This window comes from Drosophila virilis, chromosome 3 (genome assembly GCF_030788295.1).
Source record: "Drosophila virilis strain 15010-1051.87 chromosome 3, Dvir_AGI_RSII-ME, whole genome shotgun sequence".
Taxonomy (NCBI): domain Eukaryota; kingdom Metazoa; phylum Arthropoda; class Insecta; order Diptera; family Drosophilidae; genus Drosophila; species Drosophila virilis.
The window spans coordinates 2,256,840-2,273,685 of NC_091545.1; the positions used below are offsets into that span (position 1 = coordinate 2,256,840).

Sequence of the window (16,846 nt, forward strand, 5' to 3'; positions counted from 1 at the left end):
TTAGTCGAAATTCATCTAAGTGCGGGTACTTCCGGATATCCTATATAGACCAATTATCCCATATAGACATTGAGTAAAATTTCCCACCCCCATAACTCTGCCAAAACTTAACCGATTTTCACGAGGATTGGGTTTTTCTTCATGGTTTGGCCCCTAGATTAATTTGGCATTTATATCTGGGAACATAATTTTTCGTCAAAATTCATGTAAGATTTGACAACCTGAATTCTTATATGGACATGGGTCGAAATTTCCCACCCCCATAACTCTGTCAAAACTTAACCGATTTTCACGAGGATTGGGTTTTTCTTCATGGTTTGGCTCCTAGATTAATTTGGCATTTATTTCTGGGAACATAATTTTTGGTCGAAATTCATCTAAGTGCGGGTACTTCCGGAAATCCTATATAGTCCAATTATCCCATATAGACATTGAGTAAAATTTCCCACCCCCATAACTCTGCCAAAACTTAACCGATTTTCACGAGGATTGGGTTTTTCTTCATGGTTTGGCCCCTAGATTAATTTGGCATTTATATCTGGGAACATAATTTTTAGTCGAAATTCATGTAAGATTTGCCAATCTGAATTCTTATATGGACATGGGTCGAAATTTCCCACCCCCATAACTCGGTCAAAACTCAACCGATTTTCACGAGGTTTGTATTTTTCTTCATTATTTGGCCCCTAGATTAATTTGGCAGTTATATCTGGGAACATAATTTTTAGTCGAAATTCATCTAAGTCCGGGTGCTTCCGAATATCCTATAAAGACCAATTATCCGATATAGAAATTGATTAAAATTTCCCACCTCCATAATTCGGTCAAAACGCAACCGATTTTCACAAGGTTTAGTTTTTTCTTAATGGTCAGACCTCTAGAATAATTCGACGTTTAAGTCTGGGAACTTAGTTCTTGTCCAAATTTCCACAACCTTATAATTCAGTCAAATCTCTTCCGATTTAGTTTCTTGGTAATGTTTTTACCTCTTAATTAATTTGGCATCAAAATCTAACAACCTAATTTTTTTGTCGAAATTCATGTAAAAATTGTACCCTCCCTCAACTATCCCATGAAGTTGAAATTTCCCACTCCCTCTAGATAATAAAACAAAAAAAGATGTTTCAATTTTCAGCTCAACGTTAATAAAAAAGCCGCCGGCTTTGCTCAGCGGCACACTGACATTTAGAAAATCACGAATGTAAGTGCGTGTTAAATGACCACGCCCCCATACGAGAGAACAAAAAAGACCATTAACCAGAGCTGATAGGTAAATCTTACAAACCATTAAAGTGCCTCAGACGGCGCGTGTCTCCCCATCCTGTTAATTAAAATGCTGCGCTCGGGTATTATGTCATTAGCTCTATATGCAAAACATTTCAATGTCTGTCTCTGTGTGTGTGTGTGTGAGTGTGTCTTGGTGTGTATGTGTGTGTGTGTGTGTTTAGCATATGTATGCGTATGCTCGTCAAATCGTTTTTTTTTTTTGATACAGCCCAGCATAGCCACGCGTCGCACGGCATCCCGGCAGCCCGGCATCCCGACATCCTGGCATCCTGCGCGTATTTCCGGTGTGCGCGCGCGGCCTCTCGAACGAGAAGCGAGAAATGCGATAACTTCAAAATGGCTGCGTGCTCGTCCTTCGGCGTGTCCTTGTGCTTCTGCCTAACTGCTTTGGGCCCAGGTCCACGCAATTTGCTTGCAAACACAATATGATAAATAATAATAAACAAGGCGTGTGCAGGGCCCGTTTATAATGTCAGTCTCTGTAATGTCTGATGACGTTGCAGATAGCCAAATGCCAACGAAGTTGTTGTTGTTCTTGTTGTTGTAGTTGTTGCTGCCACGCTTTAAGCTGCCACAAAGTGCGTTCGAAATTTAAGACATCTTAAATCATGATGACAGAAAGGGTTTAGTGCAAAAAGTGCTTAGGCTGTCAGAGCTTTATGCCAATATGTATGACAGTCAGCAGCAGATATCTTCCACCCCATTAGGCATATATTCTCTTGATCAGCAATAATAGCTGGAACCATGTCTGTTCGTCTGTCCTTCCGTCCCTCTATCTGACTGTGTGAACGAGCTACTTGATCTAGTATCTACTATCTCGATATCTTTCTATGTTATCTTTTACATACTATCGATAAATATGAATTACATAAGTGCTAGATATTTCTTCAGAAGAACTTGTTATGCATATTCACAAAAATCATAGTCATATATCATCATATATTATGCATTATTTCAGCTCAAGCCTAAGCTCCCGCTGTTTCCCAAAAAACTTCAATCACATCTTGACACTCTAATATCTTCTCTTGGTTTCATACTATCGATAGTTATCGATTTGTAGGCATTCGATTTTTTGAGAATATCTTATCTCTAGATAGAAACTTGGTCTGTTTATTCCCAAATATGACATTCTTATTGGGAATATTTCTAAATTCATTTTATGTATTTCAAGTCTTAGGCTAAAGTATTTAAGGTATTTCGTGCCATATTAAAGCCCTGAAAATTTCATTAACATCGGACTCTTAAGAGCCGAAATATTCTATATATTGTTTCAGGCTAGGGTCCTAAGCAAAGACAAGAAGAAGCAAGCATGTGTGTGACTTCTGCAGGGTATCTGCTAGTCGTACACACCCGCTTGCTTTCTTGCTTGTTACTGTTGCTGTGGCATAAATTTCGTTGGCATAAATCAAAATTCAGCAACTTCCGATGAAGGCAGAGTGCAAAAATTTGCATGGTACACACAGCACACACAGCACAGTACAGCACACACACAACACACACACACACATACACACTGGTACACACTCATAGCAAACAATAGCTGCATTAGAAATGCACGCTCAAATGGCCGCCGCCCACGCATAACGCTCATACGCAGCGTTGGCCCCGCACCATAAATAACCCCGAGGCAGATAATTATGCATATATCTTCGGGGCCCCAGAGCACAACAGCTAAAACACTAATTATGTTGGCTAGTGCAACCAGTTTGTGAGCGTTGCAATTGGAGCGCCAATTTCACGAAATATTTTTGAATTTGCGTCATTAATTGCAGGCCATTCGCTGTGATTTATGTGCACTATCACATGTAAATTCAGGCAAAATATATATTCCCCTTAAATCTAAACTGAACATTATTTCTTTAACTTTTCAGAATATGTTCGACTTGAATGTTTCTATACAAAACATTTATTTCAAATAATTGTTATTTGGATTGGAAATTAATAATTGAAATCGAAAAAAACGCAGTAAGAAATAAAATAGAAAGAGTTAATAATATTAGTTATCTTTGGAATGCAAAAGATTAAGAGAATATATATTTGTATAACACTGCGGATATTGTTTCTAAATAAGGATTCTATAGTCTATTTTAATATTTAATAGTCTGATTCGTGGCAAAACCTATGTTTAAAGGAACTTGTCGGCCCTATTGATCTCCTTAAAGCATTTGGTATTGAAGGAACGCAATAAGATATTAAGATAAACGCAGAGAAAATCAACTTAGTAAGAAATAAAATAGAAAGAGGTAATAATAATAGTAATCTTTGAAATGCAAAAGATTAAGAGAATATATATTTGTATAACACTGCGGATATTGTTTCTAAATAAGGTTTCTTTAGTCTATTTCAATATTTAATAGTCTGATTCGTGGCAAAACCTATGTTTAAAGGAACTTGTCGACCCTATTGATCTCCTTAAAGTATTTGGAACTGGATGAACGCAATAAGATATTAAGAACGGATTCTCTATTTACTTGATTTCTCTATTTGCAGAGTCAAGTGGAATCCATTGCTTAACCAAAACGTAGCCGTTGACGCTTCGGAGGGACGCGCCATGTACGAGAACTCGTGTTCGTATCAGACGGCGCTGGACTTGAAGCGCGTGTCGCCGCCGACGCTGGCCCAGGTGAAAACGGAGGACTGTCTGACTTTGGGCCAATGCTCGCCGGACTGGACCTCGTATCGGTTCCATCAGTCCACATTCGAGCAGCTGAAGCAGAGCGTCGAGAAGGCCAAGGCAGCGCTGCAGGATCGCAGCAGTTTCTTTGGCGCCAGCAGCGCTTTCAGGTGAGTCGCCCAGCTGAGAGCCGCTGCCCCTCTCAGCTTCTAATGCCATTCGGTTGTGCTTTGCAGCGACATCTACTCCAGCCAGCGGCTGACCGATACGCTGGACACACTGCCCGCCATGCAGAATGGCACGGGCGCCGGCAATTGCCTGGGCCTCACGCACAATGCGGGCGCCGGCGTGGGCGTCGGAGTGGGCGTGGGCGTGCTCAATTATAACACGGTGAGCAGCAGCAGCGCCGGCGTCCTGGGCAGCAGCGTGCAGCGGCATCGCCTGGACACACTGCAGCCGCCATCGGGCTGCTCGCCCGTCGGCACACAGCACGGCGTCATCACCTCTAGTGCGGGCCATGTGCCGGCTGCCTCGTTGGATGCGGTCAGCTCGCCCTCGGTGCTGCCGTCGCTATCAGCGTCCACCACCTCGCACGTGGAGCACAAAGTTCGAACAGGTAGGAAGAAGTAACCAAAGATAAATGTGAATATATTTGTGCTGACAAGGAAAGTCATCTGAACTCTTTAAATATGTTTATGAATATGTTCATATGTGCATCTGTATTAGAACTGAAATGGTTCGAACCCGGAAGAGTATTTTGTTTTTAAACATAAGCCAAAACTTGAATCAACCCAGTTGACCACAAAAAAAAAGTTCTATCAAAACCTGAACCGAACCGTATTTTTAGGTGCACGAACCGAACCAGGGTAACTAGTTCAAAATATTAGCCGAATAACTAACTGCCTCTGCTTCGACCCTGTCTTGGTTATTCCAGCCCTGGAATGTCTGGATGTTGCCTGAAAGAAGGAAGCTGGTTCGACGCTTAAATCGAACCACCGAATCAAGTTGATTTTGGTATTTCCAACCGTGAGCCGGAGGCACTTTGATGCGTAAACCGATTCAGAGCTAAACAGATTTATTCGAAGGCTCGTGAGCCCGTTTGTTTGATCACCTTGAGTCACAGGCCTGGTTCGAAGCGTAAGCCAAGTGACCAGCCCTGCTTTTGAAAAATTCCAACCCTGATTCGAAGCTTAAATTAAATTCCTGACCACATTTCTAATATATCTAACTCTGATTGAAACAAATCTATTTCCAGTTTCGATATACTGCTTGTTCAGCTAAACTGTCTGATTTGTTTGGTTTTATTCGCGAACCGAACCACATTTTGTTAGCTTGCAGCCCTAGTTTTAAAGGTGCATTGGCAGCCCCGTCTGTTCGTATATTTTACAATCAAATATTCCATTGTAGCAGCTTGTTTAGCTGATTTTTAGCCGTAAAGCAACCCACTGACCTTCTCGCCGTGGCTCTAACACAAATGTCAGCGAAATGGCGGAAAAACAAATCCTGCGCTTCCGGCAGAGCTAAAGCCAGAACAACAAAAAAAAAAACGAAGAGAAAACAATTGTTGTTTCTTTTACAAAAGTGGCAAATTTCGCGTTTATTTATTTAAACACATCCAAGCAGCATATGTTGACCATTGGCCGTTGGCCGCCCACAAAAGGCAATGCCGAAAAATGTTCGCGTCCAAAGTCCGTTACATTTTATGGGCCAAAAAATGTGGCAAAAAACCGCTAGCTGGACATAATTTGTTCTTGTTGCTGTTGTTGTTTTGGCCCAAAAATAAAATAAAAGAAATTATAAAAAAGTCAAATTGAATTATCCATATAAACGTCAAGGTCTTGCTTGCAGTTGCCTCCCTCCACTTGTTTATCAATTTAAGCCGGCGCAACGGATGTGGCTTATAATGTGGCCAGAAAAGGGGGGCGGGTGGGCCGAGTGTATGTGTGTGTGTGTGTGTGTTTGGATAGAAACATCAAAAATGCACTGTCCACACAATAGCATCGCGTGCCTGGCGAGAATTTGTTATGCCGCCTCCGTCATGTTGTGTCCACTTATATCTACAAGAAATTCTTTCCTATTCTCGTTTTTTTTTCATGTACCCTGTACTCTTTGAAAAGGGCTAAAGCGGGTATGTTGTTTCTGTGGGTATGTGTGTAAGAAGTAGAGGGAGGCATTTTCTAGCTAGGTCCGTCTGCCTGTGTATTCGTTTCCCTGCCCGTCCGTCCTTCTCCCTTTCCGCCCATCTGTGCGAGTTCATCCATATCGGAGACTACAAAGGATACAGAGTCGAAATTTATACTCTCGTTTACAAAATCTAGAATGAGGTATTTGTTTATCGATATCTCCTATGTTGATAAATTTCGAAATTAATCGACTTTAATCACCGAAGTTATTCAGAAAAGCAATTCCATTGCGTTGGGTTGTGTGGGTGCTTCGTTCTCTTATAATATTTGGATACAGGGTATCTGCTAAACAGTCACCCACTTTTCCCTTGTTTCTTTTTTTTTGACTTTTTAATCGTCTTGGCTTTGTGGCCTGTTTTGGTAAGCCGGAATTCAATATGACAAGCAAGCGAGTCCCCTTGACTGGGGTGGCCCAAAATGGCCGCCAGCTGAAGCCAACTCAAACCCAGCCTCGAAGCGCTCAAGCAAATATGAAATGAATCCTTTTAAGCTGTCTCTCGAGGACAGTACACCTCTCTCCCACTTTCTCTTGCCGTCCCTCTCCCCCTCCCTCTCCCTCTCTAGCTGTCTTTATGAGCTTTGCTGCTGTCAACTGCTGCCTTCTGCTCTGCTGCCATCGCATAAAAGAACTTTGTCATGCGTAACTCATTATTTTTGCTGAAAAACGTTTGGCTCACAAAGCACATAAAAGATAATTACGCTCCCCATCATTTGGTGTAGTATTTCGTATATAGTCCTTCTACTGAATGACCCCCACATTGGAAAACCAGCTAAGAATGCAAACAAGAAACGGCTTACTGAACAATTCCTTGTCAATATTTCTTTTGGCTATTCTAAGCAAAATTTTGCAAAGTTTTCTAACTTTACGTTCAGTCAGTCAGCTATTTAGATGGTACTTCCGGTATCAAATCCGAACTATCATAACTTGGCCAAAACTGAACCGATTTGTATGCTAGATGGTTCTTTTATTCCTGGCTTGTGCTCTAGATTGATTCTACATGAAAATCCAGGCATATTGGAATATTTTATTTGATTTTGATTTTCTTTTAAATTATTTGTGGAATCTTCAAATGTTATTCTCAATCGGGGTAAGAAATGCTAGCTTAGAAATGATTTAGAGAGTGTCTTTATTTCTATCCAAAACCACGTAAAATATGTCTAAAATTTGCCTTTAACAAATACACAATGTTAGTATAGACATTAACTAGGCGTCTATTAAGCTTCAAGCTTCCAAAACTTTCCCAACACTTAACCGCATTCTGACAAATGAGCACATTTTTGTCATGGTTTGTCCTCCAAAATGTATTCTATACAATTTTGCGAGTACTTTTTCTTGTGAAAATATTTTGTGTGGCACATTTTATTATTCTTACCCCTTATTCATTTTTAGAAATATTTCTGTATAATTTATATATAAATTATTTTTATTATTATTTTATATAAATTATTGTGAGCCGCTTCAAATTTCTCGCAAGAAATAGGTGAAAGTTGACCAAAACTATGACATAGTATCCGATCTCTTTGGTCTACAAACTTTCCTAACTCTGGCAAAAGCAAAGCGATTTGCATGAACAAGGTCATTTTGTTTAAAGCTCGATCTGCAGTTAGTGTATACTTTAGGTGCTCAATTGGGATCAATTAGTTCTTGAGAAAAGGTATACTATTCTTTGTTAAAGCTTTGCTCAACCCAAGGTTATTTGCGTATCATATTTGACTATCTTTGTGATCTACAATTATGACACAGTCACGTTCCCAGGCACTCAACTCTAGCTAATTTTAGTCTCGTCCTTATGACTATTATCGGACATGGACATCAAGCTGTACATTGACATTTCAATTGAAAGCGTTGCGAATTTCGCCGACTCGCTTATTGTTGTTTACATCAAACAAAGATTTACGGCAATTAAACACGGCTACGGCTGCTGCTGGTCTAATGTCTGAAGTGACAACCCTCGCGATTATATCCTTTGCGGTTCACAGGATCTGTCTGTCTCTGGGGGTGGCTGCCGAGCGGCGTTGCGTGTCAGGCGAGCGTCATGGTTGGGCGGCGGCACCAGCCACGACCAACCATAATTTGGGCAATAAATAAACGGGCCAGTTACGTTTATCTATGTTGAGATTTATGACTGGGCCTCCTCTGCGCTCGGCTCTGTGGTCTGCTCCATGCCGAATGGCGAAGCGTGTCGCGCTGAGTGTGCAAATTTGTGCTGCCTAGCAATTAAAATTTGTTTGTTTGTTTCTCTTTTTTCTCCTTTTTGTTTTGTGCAGAGAAATCCACGCTGGATTGCGCCACAACGTCCTCGCATGCCGCCGTCGCCTCGTCCTCCACGGCAGCCGCGTCCGTGTCCAGCAGCGAGCTGGGCAGGCACAGCGTCGGCAAAAGCAACGCCAGCAGCAGCAGCAACGGCCACAATAATGCCAGCAATTCACTCTGTAAGTATTACTTTCTTCTTAAAGTTATATCAACTATATCTTTTTACTGGAATACTCTGAAATTCGCTTGTCAATCGCGTGAGCTTAGCCTTGACAGCTTTCAGTCTGGACAAGAACCAGCGACAAAAGCAGCTCAGTTGCTGTCTACGCGCCAACAGAGGGCGCTGCTGCGGCAAAGTTGTTAGCCGCCTATTTGTTCATGTTAAAATTATGTTCATGTCAAAGAAAACATATCAATTAACATGTTGTTTTACTAGATATTTTTTTATTAGTGCTGCCACTTTGATTATACCTTGAAAAGGCTGTGTTAATGACATTTGACTGTACTTGCACTTCATGTTCCAGTAAACATTGTAAACTTGGGCGAACTTCTAAATCTATATCACTTAGTTCTTAGAACTTAGAAAGCAAATAATCTAGCTTTGCCGAACAGTGTTGCCACCTTGTTTACACCCTGATAATTGTACATGAGCTTAATGTTCGTGTGAACTCTCAGTAAGATTGGGCTAATATCTTAATGTATATCCCTTAGAATGTAGAATGCAAATAATGTAGCATCAACTAACAGTGTTGCCACCTTGCTTACATAATTGTACTTGAACTTAATGTTCACGTGAACTACCTAAGATATTGGGGAGATATATATTTATGTGTATCCCTCGAAACCAAATAATGTAACGTACAGTGTTGCCACCTTATATATATCCTGGGTTGACATTTTGTTGTATAATTGAACTTAATGTTCGTGTGAACTACCTGTAGCATTTGGGGGGAAAAGCTTAATATCTCAATTGCGAACACCACTTGACTTTGATGCCTAGAATCTAATCTAATCTGGCACTCCGAAAGATGCGCCCCTCAGCAGGACACAACAGTGGGAAAGTTGGGCAAACAAACGATGAGCTGATGTCCTTGCCACTGTAAACATACAGAACGCAACAGTCACAACAATTGTGATTGCAGCTAGCGTTGCCAGCCGTTGATAATTTGACTCTTAAGTGCTCTTCAGAGATAATCCTATTAAGCGTGTGGCTCGCACAGTCACACGAACGGACCGTCGCAGAGGGCAACCCCCTCTTGGCAGACACAATGAGGCTAATCGACAGATCATAAAATGATCAAAATGTTATGTGAAGCGCATTAGGACGCACGCGTCGCTGACAGGGCCTAACCCTGGCGGGGAGGGGGCGAGAGTGTAAATTATTGAAGGGTAGCTGGTAGCTGGTTTCAGAGTGTGAGACACACTTTAGGCACGGACAATTGAACGGCGGCATTTTGTGTTTTTATTTTCGGGTTAGATAGAGTAAACAAGATGTGATTATTTGTAGTACTCGGGATTACAGCTTAATTAATTTAAATATTTATGGCACTGAGAAAAGAAATATTATTCGGTTTAATCAGAGGGTTGAATTGGCAAAGATGTTGAAGTTAGCTGTCAAAGCTCATGTTGATTTAAATATTTATTGCACTAAGAAAAAACCTTTTTCTGTATAATTAGAGGGTTCAATTGCCAAGGATGTTGATGTTTATCTGTCAAGGCCCGTTTTTCGATATATAAAAAATTATTATTTATATGTATAATTGTTATACACAGTTTAGACTGTCAAAGAGAGTTTATTTGCTTTACGCAATGTAAAATTATTTATTTCCTACAACCACAGTTTGAAAGTCAGTTGAAGCTAGAGTCTTAGAGTCACCAATTCCCTTCTGGGTTTAAGCAATGTTCCTCGTGTGCGGCTTATGTCATGCTCCAGTAGACTTATGTTAATTAATCTTACTTCTTTAAGTTAGCGTAGAAGTCTGCGTCGAGTAATATTTAACATTTAAGTTCATAACGAGTGAAATCGACTATTCTGGGTGTCCACCCATGCTCAATTTATCTGTTTCTAGTAGACTTATACTTAACTCAACTAACTGTGACTTGCATGAACCATGATGATTAGAACAAACATTACAGAGTTTTCTGTTCAGAGTCTTCTCTTCCACGTATTAAGTATTCTATTCTGAGCTATTAAGCAATTAGTCTTAGTCTATAATCTGAGTAGTATACAGTCTATATGTAGTCTATACTCCTTAGTCTAAATCAACATAAAAAAATCTTTTGAAAATTAGGGGTATATTCTTTCTGTTTTCTTCGAGGTTTACGTCTCTTTCATTAGGCTTAGCTGTTCTTCATTTAACTAAACGGTTTGCAGTTCCGGTTCAGTCAAATAAAAGACGGGAATTCACGATTCAAATACTTTAAGTGTCTGTTCCTTTTAAGATTGCATCTATAGGTTTTATTCAATATTTGCTACTTGACCTACAACTGGGAGCTCCAATTGACAACAGAATCGTTCAAGAATTAAACATATTTAAGAACTCTCAACTATAATTATAAAAAGTTGTTGCTTTGTGAAATGATTTAATTAAAATTAAATCAAATTTTCAAATGCCCAAACATTTGCCTATCGCGCGGCGCATCTCTCATCAAGTTTTGCAGCATAATCTGATAATCTGTGAACAGCATTAGACCCCACCCTGGACGCGCAGCGGGTGTTTAACTTGTGCCACACCCACACACACAGAGAGAGAGAGAGAGAGGGTACTTCCCACATTGTGCCAGTGTTGCACGTTTTACACTTCCCGTCCCTTCCCTCCCTGGCCCTGCTGTGCGGGGGCGCCGTATGTTTTGCTCACTTCAAATTTAATTTCTGATTTCATTTGCGCACAGTTTGTATTTCATTTTTTTTTGGCATTTTTTTTTTTTGCTGCTGCTGTCGTAATTGTTTCAGGCTGTGAAAATAAATTGAAAATTGTGCTGTGCCAACTGGCGCACGTTGGCAACACTGGCTCTGCTGCTTCTTCTTCGCTTTGCGCCGCGTCCCTTTTGACAGCTTCGCGCACTGACGCGCTGCGGCTTCAATTTATGCGCTCATCTTTTTTAAATGCTTAAAAAATGTAATTTTTTTCTTTCTGTTTTTTTTTTTTTGGCCAAAAACTCATATGAGCATGACTTGGCCTGGTTCACAAAAGTTCAAGCGCTTGAGCAACTTTTTCCCATGCTTTCCATTTTCTATTGATGTCCAAATATTTTTATTCATGGCCCTTTTCGCGGTTCACTTAACTCCCAGCATAGTCATTATGGCAACCCCCTGAGATTTGTGCACGAGTTGCTCATAAATCAATTCATTGTTGTTATTGTTATTGCCCAACCCCCCCTAGAAAAGGCCGCCCCCTGGTCGATAATAATGCTGATGACGGCAACAAGCTGGAAAATGTTGCTAATTTAGTTGTGCATTGATTTTTTGCGCGCCGATAAAAACAATTTGCCTAAGCAATAAACTAAAAAAAAAAAAAAACAATTAAAAGCGAAACTTTAAAAGAACAAAAAACTGTCAGGCAAATAGAGAGAGAGAGAGAGAGAGAGGGAGGGAGGAGGAAAGAGAGGCAGAGAGTGGTCGGCAACAGGTCGCTTCCGTTGCGGGCCCATTGTGATTTATGCCGCTGAAAATGACCCGCTTCCGACATGAAATATCAAAAATCACGCGCACTTGCAAAGTTTAGAAACACGGACGACGACCAACAACAACACTGGCGGAGACAGAGTCGGAGGCGGTGGCAGAAAACACTCTGGCAACCTTGTCGTTTGCACCTACCGCCGGAAACGCAGCGCAGCCAGAGCCGGAGGTGGCCGTGTCGAAGCGTCTCCGGTGGCCAAGCGACTGCAATTTAGTTGTCAATTGAATTTATGAGCTACGACCTCAACAATTTATTGTGTCGCACTTTTGATTTCGGTTGCTTTCTTTCTAGTTTTTTTTCTTTTCTTTCACATCTCAAGCGTTGCCAGACTTGCGTAGGGTGGAGGCGGGGCGAGCGTGAGACTAAAAATTATGACCAAAAGTCAATCGGGCCAATTGACAGCACGGCGCGAGGGTCGCACGAGTCAAACCGCGACGTTATTTATGACCCCGCGTGAGCCACGTGAACCTCAACCTCAGCCTCAACCCCTTGCGACCCCCACCCTCAAATGTAGTTTGTTGTCTGTTAATTGTTTGTTTGCTGTTTGTTGTCACTCGGCCCTCGAGTCCCCTGGCGTGTGAATATGTTAGCTTTCAAACAAAAATTGAGTAAATTTAAGCATATTCGAAAACAAGTCAAACGTTGCAGTTAACCGTCGTGCAATCGGAGTCAGGAATCGCACCACGCACCGTACACCCACCCTCCTTTACAGCACTTCCCCTCGCGCCGTTAGCCAACACTTTCCCAGCCGTTTCGATTGCGCAATTATTGCGCCCATTGTTTAGTTAGACACCGCGCATAAAAAGGGACACCAACAATATGTTTTTTTTTTCTGCGTGCTCTTAATTTGTTTTTATTACAATTTTCACTTTTGATATTATTTTTCCTTGGGAAACCTTGTCGATACATTCATCTGATAACTCAATTGTGTTGGTCAAATATATATTACGTAGTCTTCGCACTTTGGAATTTTGTTCTATGAACCAAACAAATGGGATATATACTATGGTTAGTTTTTCGAGCTGTGGTTGTCTTATATCTTCTTAGGGTAGTCTGGCCTAACCTATCCTTACCTTATCCTTTCCTTACCTAGATCCTAGATATTGTGTTTCACTCCAATCAAAATCTTCTCGTTGGTCTTAAATACTATATGAGGCATCAAAACAATATTACAAATACTTCTTATTCTTACTCAACTGCCTCAAGTACATTTATTTTCCACTTGCCCAATCATCGACAACAATAGAACCCATCTAATGTCTAGTTTCTTTTCATACGCGTACTACCCCCAACATAAAACTTTAGCCATTATTGCAGGCAAATTCGACGCTGATTTATGGAATATTTCACTTTATAGCCGTTGCCGCCCATTTGATTAACAAATTATTGAACCAGGCAAAAGTCCCATACAACCGAATATCCAACACAATGCATTGTATTCGCATGCTCTTACATATTGCGAATCGATATGTATACTTATCCATTTGGGCTATCGAAAGGCCAAGCAGTCATCATGTTACGGTTGCCATTTAAATACCCTGTACTGTGAGGGATGAGAGCTGGGACTTTAAATTCAAAAGTAGCTCAAATTGATTTCCCCATTAAGGCAACTTCCTAGATTCCATGAAATCGATAAATATCGATTTAAGGTCTATTCCTTCTGATTGTATGACTGCATTCAAATCTAGAATATAAATGTTCATTCACATGAACAGCTCAAACTTACATTTGATCGATAACAATCGATTTGAGGCCTAGTGAGCCAGAATGTTTGGTTGAAATCGAAATATTTATGTTCTATCACTTTTCTTATTTTCACGAAATCGACAAAAATGCATTCCTATTAGCTATCAGCTTTCCCATTTTGACGATATCGATAAATATCGGTCAAAGATATGTTTCTTCGTCGTCTATAGCCATTTTATATTACCTATCACGAAATCGATAAATATTTCTTATGTGTATTCTTTCTGATTGTCTGATTGCATTCATATTAAAAATATGCATATTATTCCATACGAAGTTAACTTTCAAGTTACTTCAAGCTATCGATGACTTTTACCTTCTCCACAAAATCGATATATATTTATCGAATATGGAAGATCTCTCGCAATTGTGTCATCAATGTTCTAGACCTTCATTTTCTTTTTACCGTTTTAAGACCAACATTTTGAATTATCGGTATTTTTTATGCAACGTGCCCATGTTAGTTTATAACCCTCTATGTTACCTATTATAACAATACGCATTTCTGGCCAGCAACAAGCAGGAGAGGAAGAAAAAAAAAACACAGCTCGCATAAAAATCTCTTGCTGCAGGCGAAATGAGCAATCCGACGGGTCGCTCGTGCAAAGCGGGCGCGGGTATTAAAGGGCCGCCAACGGGTGCCAAGTAAAGGAGCAATCACTCCAGGAGTTGTCCTGTCCAGCCCGGCCCAGCTGCAGAATGCGTCCTGTCATGCCGCTGGCAGGCAGTCGGCCAGTTGGCCACGTGCCGTCGCGTGTTATATCATTCATACGTCATTAATGGCCACGTGTGCGGGCCCAGCTCCTCGTTCTTGTTGTTGTTGTTGCCTTTTTGCTTTTGCTGCTATTGTTATTGTAGGCAGTTTGTTTTTGTTGCATAGACACAGGCGCGCGTAATATTAGCAGCATGCTTGCTCCCTCCCACACACACACACACGTATTCTTCTCTCTCTCTCTCTCACACTCCCAACTTTACTTTATTGAGCTTGAGAAAACAAATCGCAGCGTTGATTGCGTTTCTTATTAACTGCAAATGTTGGTGGTTGCCCAACACTGACAATATGCTCCCTGTCAGCCCGCACTCCACCCCCTTCCCAACACTCGGCACCCAACTCTCTCCAACATTCGTGTCATGTTTGTCTTGACGCTTCGTTGACTTCTCTGGCTGCACACATACAAATGGAACACGAACCTTGATGCATTGGGCCTGGTGTTGGGGTTTGTGTTTGGGGTGTGTGGGTGTGGGTTGCTGTCCGCGCTAAGATGACGCATTTCGCAGTTCGGCTCAAGTGTGGGCGTGGCAGCGTCAGGGTCTTAGCAACCGCGGCTTAAATAGCTCGCCCACCACGGAAATGCCGCATGTGGTAGGCGCAGGGGCGGGCCTGATTGAGGGTCTAAGGAGGGTGGAGGGGGGGTCGCATGCAAAATGGCGGAAACAGCGCCACAAAAGAAATTAATTTAAAGTTTTGCCACAAGCGTGAAAATGTAATTACATAATGAATGCAATTAAAATACCAACTAAATTTCGCACAACCAACACACACACACACACACACACACGCGCACACAGCGCCGCGGCAACGCGGCAAACATTTGAGCCAAGTGAACTTAGTTTTCTCCCCAAGCAAACTCTGCCCTTCAGAGCCCTTTGCCTTTGGCTGCCAGAAAGCCAAGAACAGTAAATTGCTATTTAGCCATTTTAGATTCCATTAGCAAGGGTTTCCACAAACACACACACACACACACACACGTATTTAGTTACGAGGGACGCTTATTAAGTGCCATAATCGAGGCTGCAAACCAGTTTTGGACAAGAGTCGGGTTTGAGTCTGAGCTTACATACTCATATAATACTGGAAACCGAATCAAAACGTTTCTAGAATCTGTGAAGCTGGCTCAAGCCGTGAACTGAGCCAACGAGAACACTTCTTTGGACCAATGTCCGAAGCTGCAATCAGCTAACCAATATACTACCTTTTCCTTCAGCGAAAGAGAGAGTATATGTAAAATTATGTTAAGGGAGCAGATTTTCTTTAAGATTTTCCAAGTACTAATATTCTTGCTGAGGAAATCGTCTAACGATCGCTTTGACATTCTGAAGTTACACATAATCCTGAATAGACGACGAGTTCCTACTGATATAAATGATATAAATAAATATTTCTTTAAATATATGCGAAAACAGTTTGGAAACGCTCTAAATTTTTCCTTGAAAACTTTTAAAATGTTGCTTAAAGTAAAGGACTCAAGTATTTTTGTAGATATTAAATAACAACTGATTGCTATATCAAATTTTTGGCATTTGTCACAAAATGTCTGGATTTTTTTGAACATTTAATGACTTTAATTATTTACCATTTCCATTTAAACAAGTTATTTCTCCATGTTTGCTCTACATCACAAACTGGAGAATCGCCAAACACTTATATGCCTGTCTTATACTACAGTCCATCTGCCTTTAGACAGGTTTTGCAAGCTGTGGTTAAATTTAGTTTTCTATTAAATATCGAATTCTTAATTAATTTGCTTTACTTCAATAGCGACCCACGCAGTTCCGAGTGCATATGAGATTTTAAATGGCTGCCATCAAGCCAAAGTTGAAGCCGTCCTCCAGATAACTTTTATTAAATAACTGCTTGTCAAAGCAAGGCAGAGCGCACACACACACACACAAATACACAGAAACTCGCATTCACACACACACACACACACATTGCCTTGAGTTGCCAACTTTTTTTGCGAAAAGCGAAATTTGTTTTTAGCGGCAACAAAAAAACTATTAAAAGCTATTGCTGGGCACATGCATGTTGCTCAGCAGCTGCAATTTGTATGTTAACGCCTGTGAATTAGCCACCCACACACACACACACACACATGCTCACACATACATAGGGCACATAGGGCTTTTATTAGCCAAAGGCTGAAATGAGTTTTGGAGCGGAGCAAATAAAAAAAATAAAAAACAATTTCAATGATCTCGAAAATTAATTAAGCCAGCCAAGGGGCAATGTGCATGTGTGTGTCTGGGTGTTGGTGTGTATGTGTATGTGTGTGTGTGTGTGTGTGTGTCTCTGTATCTGTAT

At 41.0% G+C, this 16,846-nt stretch overlaps 1 protein-coding gene across 1 annotated transcript in view; it reads left to right on the forward strand.

Annotated features, from left to right (window-relative positions):
- The first annotated feature begins 3,766 nt into the window (after positions 1-3,766).
- Positions 3,767-16,846, forward strand: part of Ets65A (DNA-binding protein D-ETS-3) — a 31,721-nt gene continuing 18,641 nt past the window's right edge. The window contains 3 exon segments of the mRNA XM_015175561.3: positions 3,767-4,071; positions 4,138-4,517; positions 8,353-8,517. Of these exon segments, the coding sequence (XP_015031047.2) occupies positions 3,839-4,071; positions 4,138-4,517; positions 8,353-8,517 (778 nt within the window). The 5' untranslated portion in view covers positions 3,767-3,838.